The following is an 11,958-nucleotide window of genomic DNA, read 5'->3' as shown; positions in this document are numbered from 1 at the left end:
GGGGGTGAGCTAGATGGGTGATGGCTATTAAGGAGGGCCCTTGATGTGATGAGCACTGGGTGTTGTACATAAGTGATGAACCACTGAATTCTCCTGAAACCAGCATTGCACTGTATGTTAACTACATAGAATTTAAATAAAAATTTGAAGAAAAAAAATAAACATTGTGATATTTGAATAGTATTTTGTATGGACAAAACCCACATTTTTGGTCCTTTGTACATTTTACCTTCGTTTCTATTTGATACACAGTTGGCGGGGAGAAGGGGCTTTCTGAAGTCAGTTTTTTTTTTTTGTTTTTGTTTTTTTAAGTAATCTCTAAACACCCAATGTGGGGCTAGAACTTATCATCCCAAGATCAAGAGTTACATGCCTCAGAGTGAGCCAGCCAGGCACCTCTGAAGCCAGTTTGATACACAGAAAAAGGACCGTTAAGACCTCTTTCATATATATAAATATGAAATTTATACATATATAGAAATATATGTATGAAATATATATGTATATGTATGTATATGTATATTATATATGTATATATATATGAAATTTATATATGTATAAATTAATACTTACTTCAGTTACAAATCCACAAATCTAGCTTCCCTTAACCTTTGTTTTATTTACAAACCTAATTACTTTTATGTACAAATCTAATAAAATTTAACTATTACTGTAAGGGGGATTTTACCATTCACTTAATTTAATTATCTTAAACATTTTAAATGACTTTTACAAACTTAGTATATTTAATTTTCAGGTATTTCAACGACGTACAAGGCTATGTAATTCTTACAAATATAGTAAATTAAATTTATTTTTATATTCCTTTCATTTAAACTTATAACTCTAAATCAATTGCTTGATTATACATTTTAAGTTGGAATCATAAAACTAATATTTGCATATTCTAATAAGCTCAATTGTAAATATTTTATGTACTTATAGCAACATATCCAAATCATTCTTAAATGTAGCCTGCACTTTAATAGTATTAAAATCTTAATGAAATTAATAACCCATATTATTTTATACTTAACTCTTAGTTTCCAAGAGTTAAAAGATATTTACTGACATAGAGGGCGCCTATAGGGCTTAGTCGGTTAAGCCTGGGATTCTTGATCTCAGCTCAGGTCTTGATCTCAGGGTGAAGAGTTCAAGGGCCGCCTTGGGCTCCACGCTATGCGTGGAATTTACTTAAAAAAAAAAAAAAAAACAGAGAGATTTACCCACATGAGACAATAAGGCATTCCCTAAAAGGTTAAGATTCACCATGAGCCAAGAGATGCATTATCTACCAGTGATACTGTTGAAAGCCAGACTGTCATGATCACATCACCTGTCCTATGCTTGGGCCAGAACTTAGCTTGCCCAGCCCCGTTGGTTTGCTCCCCTTTCGCACTGTGAATCAGACTGAGATTAACACCGCGGACTCCGTGAGCTCTGTGTTTCTTTCTCTTTAAGATTTTATTTACTCATTTTCTAGAGAAAGGGAGCACGCACAAGCAGGCGGAGGAGCAGAGGGAGGAGCAGAGGATAGCCCGACTCAGTGCTGAGCGCTGACCTGGGGCTCCATCCCGGGACCCTGAGATGGTGACCGCAGCCCAAACCAAGAGTCCTTCCTTCCCTCAACCGGCTGAGCCACCCAAGTGCCCCCGAGTTTTGTGTCTCTGACTGTATCCTTAGGATAGGTGTCCAGAAACGTATGGCCCTTTTTCAGGACTCTTGAGGAATAGTTTCTGATTGTCTTCTCCAAAGTTCGTCCCTGGTGCGCATCTCATGAATGTTGCATTACCACCCCCGTCCCACCACGTCCTCGCGGCACCGACTATAATCTTTACTATTATTATTATCATTGCCTCCGCCAATTTGAGCGGGCAAATGACGTCTCGTTATTTGGGGTTCATGTATGTCGTTGCAAGTGCGGTGGAACGTGTTTCGGACGTTCACTGTGCACCCAGCTTTCGGGGTGTCCCCCTGCTTGGCCGCCAGGTAGGATGCGGGCGGGTGGGGCTGAGCGCGCAATCCCGAGCCCCGCGGCCAGGGGGCGCTGCCACCCAAGTCCCCCCACCCCCCTCTACCCACGCCCCGTCCGGGCTGGGGCGGGCGGCCGGCGGCGGGGGCGCAGGCGCAGGCGCGGGCGGGGCGCAAAGGTCGGTGTCTTCTCACCCCGACCTTCGCCAGAGGGGCCGCAGCATCATGACGGTGGGAGCCAGGCTCCGAAGCAAGGCGGCGAGCGGTTTCCTGCGCCGCCGGCCCCGGGGGCGAGCGCGGGCGGAGGGGGACGAGGAGACGGCTGCCCTCCTGGAGCAGCCGGAGCGCGGGGATGAGGCGGCGAGCGGGGCGAGCGCGAGGCGCCCGGGGGCCCGGAGCGCGCGCAAGGTGCACCTGGCCGTGCTCCCCGAGCGCTACGAGCCGCTGGAGGAGCCGGCGCCCGGCGAGAAGCCCAAGAGGAGGTACCGGCAGAAGCTGAAGAAGTACGGCAAGGTAGGGCCCCACGCCTGCCACCGCCCGCGGGCTCGGGGTGCGGACAGCCGCACCCCCGGCTTCCTGGCAGATCGCCCGGAGGGTGGGGGTCGGGTCCCCACCGTCCGGCTGCCCTCAGCTTCTCTGGGCTGCCTCTGCGTCCCCTCGCCAGCAGTCGTTACCAGAGCACCGAAGAGGGTTCCGCCTGTCGACTGGGAGGTGAAGGAAAACTAAATCGCAAGTAATGATAGAAGCCACACCGGAGCTTTGGGGGGGCTGGGGGCACCAATCCACCCACTCCTCCAGGGCTGGCCGCTTGGTTACATTCCCGGCATGTCTCAACATTCCCCGGGGTTCTGATCCTGGTGTGTGTCACGGCCTCTTGTACAGTTGGTAGGACAGAAATCCGTGTCCCTATTTTACAGATGGGAATACTGAGGCATCAGAGTGGTTAGGTGACTTGTAGAAGGTGACCCAGTTGGAAAGTAGGGAGTTGCAGGCCAATTCATCTCTTCTCTGGCAACATGCTTGCCAGGATATCCCACCAGCTGAGAATTGTTTGGGTTGTTATTCTCAAGTATTCCCAAGGCTATTTCCAGGGCCTGGGAGCTCAACAATACATAAATAGGCACTTGTTGAATCTACTTTTCCCTTCCCCCAGCTGGCTGGCTGTACTCTGGGACCTGCAAACATACTACTGCTTTTTGCCGTGGGGGCTGGGGGGGGGGGGCAGAGGAAGGAGGGGAGACAGGAGGAGAGAGAGAGAGAATATGAATGTGGGATAAAATAAGTGTCCTCAGAGATCAAAGCCCAAGGCAGTGCCCAGGGGCCTCTGCCTGGAATCACTTGAAGCTACTCTGCTCCCGCCCCCTGGGGCTGGACAAGGCCACCCAGAAGACGATCATAAACTCACCGTGTCCTGGCCAAAGGCCCCATCTGATTCAGTCTCATCTGTGTCCTCCAGTGGCCTCTTAGCCTATCTGAAACCATCCAGTCTCCACCCCTAGAAACTTCGGTGTATCAACCCCTGTAAAAGCCCATCAGCAGCTTTGGGCGCAGTATATGGGCAGGCCGTGAGTGGTACAGGCTATTACTAAAAACTCTGAAGTCGAGACTCTCGGGTTCGGAGTCCTGCTTGAACCCATCATCCTCTTCCTGGGCTCGGTTGAGTACAAAGAAACCAGCACTAGCCTCTCAGCTGGCGAGCTGATACTGTGGACATCTCAGGTCAGAGGCTGGCGCCTGAAGATGGGGTTGGTGCTCACCTTGTGCAGGGATTGTGCTAACCACTAGGGATCGGAAAGCACACAGTACGGTCCTGCCCTGGTGGAGGCCACACCTCCCAGGGGAATCCCGGCAGAGTCCGGCGCCACCACGGAGCCGCATGGTCCAGAGTCCTTCAGGGATGAGGGTATAAAGTCAGGGCATTTTGAAATCAATGGTGACATGAGAACTTAGCAGCGAAGATTGAGGTTTCACAGGTTAACGACGAGGTACTATTTCACACTCACTAGGACGGCTATTATTTAAAACCAACAAACAAAAAATAACAATTGTTGGCAAGGATGTGGAGAAATTGGAATTCTGTGAATTGCTAATGGAAATGTAAAATGGTGCGGTTGCTGTGGCAAACAGTTTGGACGTTCCTCCAAAAATTAAGCATAGAACTGTCATATGGTTCAGCAATTCAGCTCCCAGGTATATACCCAAAATAATTGAAAATAAGTATAAAATATACATATATATGTATATGTGTACAATATATATGTATATATATGAGAGAGAGAACATATTCACACATTCATAGCAGCATTTTTCAAAATAGCCAAAAGGTGGAAACAGCTCCTGTGTCCACCAACTGATAAATGTTAAACGAAGTGTGGGAGATACATATGGTGCAATATTACTCAGTCATAAAAGGAATGAAGTACCGTTACGGGCCACAACGTGGATGTGATGGAGGCTGGCTGGGTCCGAGGAGGGACCTTGGCTCCGTGCAGGATGGCAGGCAAAACTCCAGCCAAGAGAAAGTGAGCGCTGGGTTTATTGAAGACAGAATATAGGTAGAGTGCCTCAGAGACTTGGAAAGAAAAGTGCGTCTCATCTGTGCTTGAGGCCTGGAGTTTTTACTGAGGATGATGGTCTGGTGTCTTCTTAGGCATCCGGAGGAAAGACTCCGTAAGTCACGCAGGCCCTGGAGCCGGGGATCTTGATACATCAGTGGCCTTGGAACCATCCTGCCTGGTCACTCCTTGTATGTTACCGATTGTGCTGGGAAGATCCATTATTGAAACAGACATTATCTGTTCTATAAGGTGTGTGTAGGGCGACGGTGTGGGTCCTGGTGAAAAATAGAAGCAGAAAAAAGCAGTTTTTCACGAGGTCCCTTGAGTTTCCCTGTCTCAGATGAACCTCGAAAGCATCGTGCGAAGTGAAAGAAACCGGCCACACAGGGTCCCATGCTGTATGCGTGGAGATGCCATTTATATAGAACATCCGAAATAGGCAAATGGGGAGAGAGGGAAGCAGAGGCGTGGTCGCCAGGGACTGGGGAGAAGGGGAAATGGGGGCAGGTGTGTAACAGGTGCGGCTCTTCCTCTGGGGACGGTGAAGGTGTTTTGGAAGTCGGTAGAGGTGCTGGTCGCACGACACTGTCCATGTACTAGATGCCACCGAATTTTTCACTTTAAAATGGTTAATTTTTATGTCATGTGAATTTCACCCCAATTACAAAAAAGGGAATTTACCCAGCAGAGAAGGGGTGGCGTCCGAGGCGGAGGGAACAGCGCAGGCAGGGATGTGGGCAGCGAAAGCTGTCGTGTCACACCCCAGCTCAGTAGACACCAGAAGCCACATGAGAGGACACTGTCCTGTTGGAGTTGGGCGTGCCCGCTCTGCCTTCAACTTCTTGGAGGTGTCTGGGAAGGTAACCAGTTAGGGTCCAACATGGAGGAAGAGAAAAGCCCACCCCTCTTTGCTGAAAATCCATGGCAACAGCCAAGCCTCTGCTAGGAGCGTGGGGAGGTGAGTGTGGGGAGGTGAGTCTCCGGGCTTTAGCCACCACGTGAATCCTTCCCTTACGGGGAAGGGGGAATAAGGAGGGACCTGCGAATGCACCACATTGTTAATGGATGGCTTTTCCTTCAAGGAAGGGGGCTTGGCAGTTCCTGTTCATCTGTTCCCTGGTCAAGCCCTGCGCCCAAGTCCCTTCCTGCCTCTGTTTAAAGAGAGGCATTTGGCTTTTGTGAAACGCAAAAGCATTTCTTCTCTCCTGCTGCCCTGTGGTCCTAGCCAGGCGTGGACCCCAGTGTCGAGCTGGCCCAGCCTCCCAGAGGAGGCTCGCGGCTCAAGGGCTGTGTGCCTGGACTCTTGCCCGGCAGTGTTCCCTGGTGGTTTGTAAGAAATGACACTAGTGTTCCCGTGGTGCTTGAATTGTTCTCAAAGTGCCATTTTCTGGGTTCGGGGAAGGGGAGGAACAGACGTGTGCTGTTCTGCTACGTGCCAAGAGCTGTGCCGCACATTTCATGTGTGGTACCTCCGAATTATCCCCAGGACCTTGGAAAGCTGGGGGGCCCCGTTTGCAGCTAAGGAAAACTGGAGTTGAAGGACGTTGTGCTGTTGGAGGCGCACAGCTGGAGAGTAGCCGCGCTGGGAGGCAGGAGTCTCACCTGGCAGTTGGGTGGAGGAGACTGACCCCCAAAACTTAGCTTAAGAGGAGAGGTCGCCTTTCCCAGGCACCCCTGAGAGCCGCAGGAGGGGTGTGGATGAGGAAAGTAAGTGCATTTTTTCTGTGAGGGAGCTGGGAGAGGGTCGGTTGTCCGCGAGGGAGGGTCGGAGGGGGGAAAGAATGTGCGGAGTGACTTTTAGTAAACTCAAGAGGGAAAGAAATTATCCTTCTGCTCTAGGTGGCAGCAGGTAAGGACAGGGGCCCCAGAGCCCGGCTGCCAGGCTCAGACCCTGACTCCTGTTGGTTTGGGGACGTTGGGCTGGGCCCACCTCTTCGCCTCAGTTTCCTTCCCTGTAACATGGGGTAAAACAAGGGTTATGGGCAGAAGTAAACGGGTTCCTCCCCGCAGAGATCCCCGAGCTCCCCTGGCAGGTGGCAAGGCTTTTGTGACTGTTGGCTGCTGTCTCAGGGGGTGAAGGAGAGACCCCACCCCGTAGGACTGTTGAGTTTCTGATTCCTTTTTCATCAGAACTCGGTAACTGAGAAAAAACCCTCCGTCTGTAGCTGGTCCCCCAGCTCAGCTTTGTGCCTGCGTCCTGACCACATTTCCAAACGTCCTGAAGCCTCAATCTTCATATTCAGGGGGACATGATCTTTGTTGGCAGCTGGGTTTTTGTTTTTGTTTGTTTGGGTTTTGATTTTTCGAAACTGGAGGGGGCGGGGAATCCCTGACTTCACTGGGGGTTGGTGAGTATGGAGAACCCCCTGAAAGCGTGACATCCTAGGACAGCTGTAATAGGTCACCGCCAGCGCGGTGGTCTAGGACCAACACCAGCTGTGCAGGTCTGGAGGCCAGAGTCTGAAATCAGTGTCACTGCGCTGAACTCAGCAGGCTGGTTCCCATAGAGGCCCCGGGGAAAAACCAGTTTCGTTGCCCTTTCCAGCTTCCAGAGGCGCCCATCCTCCCGCATCCCAGCCAGCACGGGTCCGCAGATCTCTCCCTCTGCTTCTGTCGTGACATTGCCTTCGGTGGCCCTCGTATAAGGACGGTTGTCTCCTTTGGGTCCTTATAAATACAAAGGGGCCCTTATAATGATTGGCCCCACCTGAATAATCGAGGACCATCTCCCCATATTAAGACTCTTAGTTTATTTGCATCTGCAAAATCCCTTTTGCCCTATAAAGCCATACATTTACGGGTTCTTGGGACTTCTTCAGCCTACCACGCTCCTCTAGGTCCCCCATGCCCCACTCCTTCTCTGAGAGATTATTTGGGTTGAAAACTTGACTCCCATCAAAGAATTCAAAACCTCCCTCGAATGACACCGAAATGGTCGTGGATAGATATTTTACATTTCTTTGTATCGCTTTTCTCGAACCTGTGTTTTGACAGTGTTCCAGCTAATGAGCTATTTTATTTTATTTATTTTTTAAAGGTTTTTTAATTTATTTATTTGACAGAGATAGGGAGAGAGGGAACACAAGCAAGGGGAGTGTGAGAGGGAGAAGCAGGCTTCCCACCAGGCAGGGAGCCCGAGGCGGGACTCGATCCCAGGACCCTGGGATCATGACCTGAGCCGAAGGCAGATGCTTAATGACTGAGCCACGCAGGCACCCCTTATGAGCTGTTTTAGTAGCTTTCTTCTAAATGGCAATGATGAAGTGACGAGCAGTTTTTGCAAATAGCACGCTGAGGAAAATGGATGTACTGATGCCCAAAATGTCAAGTTCAGTGCCGGCCATCCATGATTCTGGTGGCCTTGCTTGTAAAGGACTGTTTACACTTGATCCCAGAGAACAGTCGTTTTGTTATTGTTATTTCAAGGAGGGAAGTAAAGTTCTCCCACTGAATCTTATTATACATTTATAGCGATGTCTCTCTTAGCAACCTCACGCCACCCCCCGCCCCACGCATGCACCCTAGTGTCTCACTGAGAAGTCAGCGGGCACTATGCCAGGAGTCAGTGTCTAGAGAAGCCATAGATGTGACCTGGCTCTCTCCAGGGCTCCTTGTTGAGCCTGAGAGCTTCCATAGGAAAGACCCGGACCCTTTCTGGGTGCTGGGGGTACAGGAACGAGCACAGGAAAGCCCCTTCATCCGGGAGAGAGGGAAAGTCAGGCTACGAGACAGAGTAGGTTTGCTGGGCAGGGTCGGCTCCGAGCTCTGTGATTGTGATCAGGGATTTAAGCGAAACCGGGAATTTTAGGTGCTTATTGGATGTGGGAAGGTCGGGAGGCTGAGACACAAGGTGTGTGGTGGGGTCCAGGTCACGCACATGGGTGGTGACATAGTTGAGAGTGATGACGAACGTTGGGGGTAGGAAGTGGAAGTTGGGGTGGGGTGGGCAACAGCACCATTGATGTTAGTGGCGGGGGGGGGGGGGTCGCTGTGCTTCCTGTTGCCATTCTTGAGTCGCTGGGATGCCCCTTGTCCAGCACCAGGCCTTGCAGAAAGGGAGTGGATAGCAAGAGAGCATGGCGTAGCCCTTACCCTCCAGGAGTTTATAATTGTGCTGGAGGATGCCGCTGTTGGAGAACAGTGGGAGACTCCAGAGACAAATGTGCCAGTTGGACAGGAATCTGCCCTGGAGATGAGGGAGGGCAGGGGGGCTTTTAGATAAGGTGGAGGAGGGACACTTGACCCAGCCTCCAGATGATGCAGTGGCTCCACTGGAACAGAGAAGAGGAGTAGGCTTTGGTTTAAAAATAAAACCAGGGGCGCCTGGCTCTTGATCTCAGGGTCGTGAGTTCAAGCCCCTGCTGGGCATGGAGCCTACCTGGAAAACAAAACAAAACAGCTGGTTTGGCTTTAGAGCCAGCAGCCTCACTGCCGTTCCCAAGGTGTCTGAACTGTCTGGACACGTGCAGCGCTTGAAAGCCATTTGCAAGGTGATGATGTCTGTTCTGAACCCCCACATGTTCTTGGACTGGGGGCGGATGTGGAAACACGGCAGCTTGCTAATTTGCCCTAAGAGATGAGGCAGAATGGTCCCTTACGTGGGTCACCATCGCGTGCGAGGGAATACAGAGCTGCCTAACGCGCCCCTTTGCTTTTCTCTTCTCTTCTACAAAACAGAACGTTGGGAAGGTCGTCACCAAGGGATGCCGCTACGTGGTCCTCGGCCTGCAAGGCTTCGCCGCGGCCTACTCTGCCCCGTTCGGAGTTGCCACCAGCGTGGTCTCGTTTGTCCGCTAGCAGGAGCGCGGACGGAAGCCCCGCGCTGGGAGCTGTGCGGGCCCAGGACCATCTCCGACCCGAACCCACAAAATCCTTGGAGGAAATCAATGTCTTTCCTTGTTGCATTGGATGAATGCTATGAATGGAACATCCCTGCCCATCCGCTGAGCTTTTCATGACTCTAGGACACAGGTGGCTCCGATGGACAGTCCCGCAGAGAGTCAGGCCCGTATTAAGCTTGGGGTTACGGTGTGCGGACACCGAAGCCTTCACATGGAGGCCACGGGGGGCTGGCCCAGAGGCAGACGCTTGGCAGAAGGGGGCACTCTGGGTGGGTAGCGCACTGGGGATTATGAGGGGGGAAAGGGATTTTGACCTGGACTAATAAGATGATTTGTTATGTTCTGGAAAGGTCGCAGGCCGGCTTGGCGCTCACAGCCCTTGGCTGCCTCGATTCTGGGGGCAGCAGAGGAGCTGTTTGTCTGTCATGTGCCCCATCTCCTTCCTCCACCCCTTTGTCACCAGGAGTTTAATTATGGGCTTGAGAAGAAGGAAGGAAGGAAGGAAAATCTCTTTGAAGGTGGGGTTGCTTTGAAAACTGTGGATGACGTGTGTGACTGTTGAAAGCAGATAAAGCTTGTGATTCCCACCCCCCCACACGAATGTGCAGCTGGCAGGGAGGGAAGGAGAGGGTTCAGAGGCAGGCTGGGTGGGCTGGAGAGGTCGCTGGAGGGCACGCTCCTGCGGTTCCCGGGCCAGCCCTGGCCGGCTGCGGGCTCCGAGCTTCAGGCCTGTGGCTGGCTGACGGCTGCCCCACTCAGCTGCCAGGCACCGTCGCCGACTCCCCGCCGCTGTCCAGAGCCTCTACGCCAAGCCACCAGAGGCGCTTTGTCCAGAGAGAGGGGGACACTGTGCCTGGCAGGGAAAGAGTGTGATTTAGAGAAGGAACCAGTAAGTAGGAGACAGGTGTGCTGGAAGTAGACAGAAAGATGACGGACAGGAGGAGTGGAAGTCCGGGAGCAAGGCATGGTTTATCAGCCCTGGGAAATCGTAGGTGGGCTGGGCTTTCAGCTCCAGGTAGGGACCAGGGATGCTGGGGGGCTGGGGGTGCCACGGCTGGTGCTGCAAACCCCCCTGAGGCCCGTGAGCACTCTCTGGCTGCCTTTGTAGCGTCCTGTCCTCTTCGGTGCTGCCAAGTTGGTCCACATCTCACCTGGATTCAGAGCTCAGAGCCGCATGGGTCCAGGGCCGGACGCTCCCCCAGGACGGCCCAGGGACTGCCATTGGCCAGGGAGGTAAAAGAGGAGGCTCCTCTTACCGTACCCCTCGGCCAACCCCCGTGATAGGCCACCGTGTCGATGTTGCCAGAATACCCGGAAATCCAAATCGTTGTTGCTGATCCGTCTGTAGGGTGGGTGCCAACACCTGCGTGTGGCCCTGAGCAGTTCCCCAGGCCTCGCGGAGGAGCCCTCGGTGCTCATGCCTCACCGGCCAAGCCAACCAGGTGGCACCAGGATGTGGAGAAGGTGGGTGGGGAAGACAGACAGATGGACGGAAGAAGGAACCGGTGTAGGAGAAAGTTGTAGCCAGACATTCTGGAAGCTCGTGTTGAAGAACTTTGTTCCAGTTCTGCCTCCTTAATATTTGTGAGGAAAAGAGAGAACAAATGGTCTTATTTTAACTCAAATGATGAAAGTGGATGATGGCACATTTTCACACATGGGAGATAATGACAACTTGCCTGGTCACACTGGGACTCTGGGAGAAGAGACCGAAGTGGAAGAAAAAGCCAAGCAGAGTTTAGTGGGAGAGCCAGGCCTCCGCGGCCCCTGGGTGACGGGAGGAGGCAGCCTGTAGTGGGCTTGGAGGATGTCCCTCCCGGGGGCCCAGGGATGCTGACCCGCCCCCAGAAGCCTGTTGTGTCCCCTTGGCACGGAAGTGTGACCCCGGAAGGGACCAGTGCTGCCGAGGCCTGTCTGACAAGACCTTCCCCGTCCCATCCCCAAATTGGAGACACTATCAGGCCAAGCACACAGGCCCTGAAATTCAAATTGTCTGGTTAAGAATCCACCTAGAAATGTCATCAGTCAGAACGTGCGGGGATTGCCCTGCGAGCCAGATTCCTGTGTACAGAAGATGACCTTGTCCAAACTCCCCGAGCGCTCAGTCCCCGGGGACATGGCACATTACCTTTTGCCTGTTTCTCTGTCTGCAGTTGTGTTTTGTTTTGTTTTTTTAATGTCCTGGGTCCACACCCTACTGAGAATTGAGTTTTAGAGCTTTGTCCTTACACGCTTGACCAGGAGGCTGCTTTTGTATCCTTTTCTTGCCCTGTAATGTAAATAAAACCCTTAATTTGTGTAATGTGTCTGTGTGTGAAGTTTCTCCCCCTCACTTTCCAGCCTCGCCTGAGATTCCTGCAGTGTCCAGCCAATGCTGACCTCACACCCGTCGTCGTTGGGGACCTCCCTGGGGCACCCAAGCCACCATGAGGAGCCCGGGACTGCCCCAGGGGGAGGGAGAGGGTCCCGGATTCATTTGGAACTCTGCTTAGGTGGTAAGGGGCAGAGGGGCGGGGCAGGGGGCAGATTCTCTAGAAACCTAGCAGAATAGGCTTCAGCTCACGCCTTTGTTGAAAGTGAAAATTTCC

The 11,958-nt window shown here is 52.2% G+C and overlaps 1 protein-coding gene across 1 annotated transcript; it reads left to right on the top strand.

The window, feature by feature from the left end:
• Positions 1-2,115: 2,115 nt before the first annotated feature.
• Positions 2,116-11,672, top strand: C2H1orf115 (chromosome 2 C1orf115 homolog). Its single transcript, XM_045809640.2, has 2 exons — positions 2,116-2,484; positions 9,207-11,672. The coding sequence occupies exons 1-2, from the start codon at positions 2,197-2,199 to the stop codon at positions 9,324-9,326; spliced, it is 408 nt and encodes a 135-aa protein (XP_045665596.2). The 5' UTR covers positions 2,116-2,196; the 3' UTR covers positions 9,327-11,672.
• Positions 11,673-11,958: the final 286 nt, after the last annotated feature.

This window comes from Ursus americanus, chromosome 2 (genome assembly GCF_024610735.1).
Source record: "Ursus americanus isolate L20-20 chromosome 2, mUrsAme1.1.p, whole genome shotgun sequence".
In the NCBI taxonomy this organism is placed as follows: domain Eukaryota; kingdom Metazoa; phylum Chordata; class Mammalia; order Carnivora; family Ursidae; genus Ursus; species Ursus americanus.
This window is presented reverse-complemented; position numbering and strand designations above follow the sequence as displayed.

Coding starts and splice junctions, on each gene's coding strand:
- C2H1orf115 (XM_045809640.2), top strand. CDS start 2,197: ATGACGGTGGGAGCCAGGCTCCGAAGCAAGGCGGCGAGCGGTTTCCTG. Junction 2,485..9,206: donor AGCTGAAGAAGTACGGCAAG/GTAGGGCCCCAC, acceptor TCTACAAAACAG/AACGTTGGGAAGGTCGTCAC.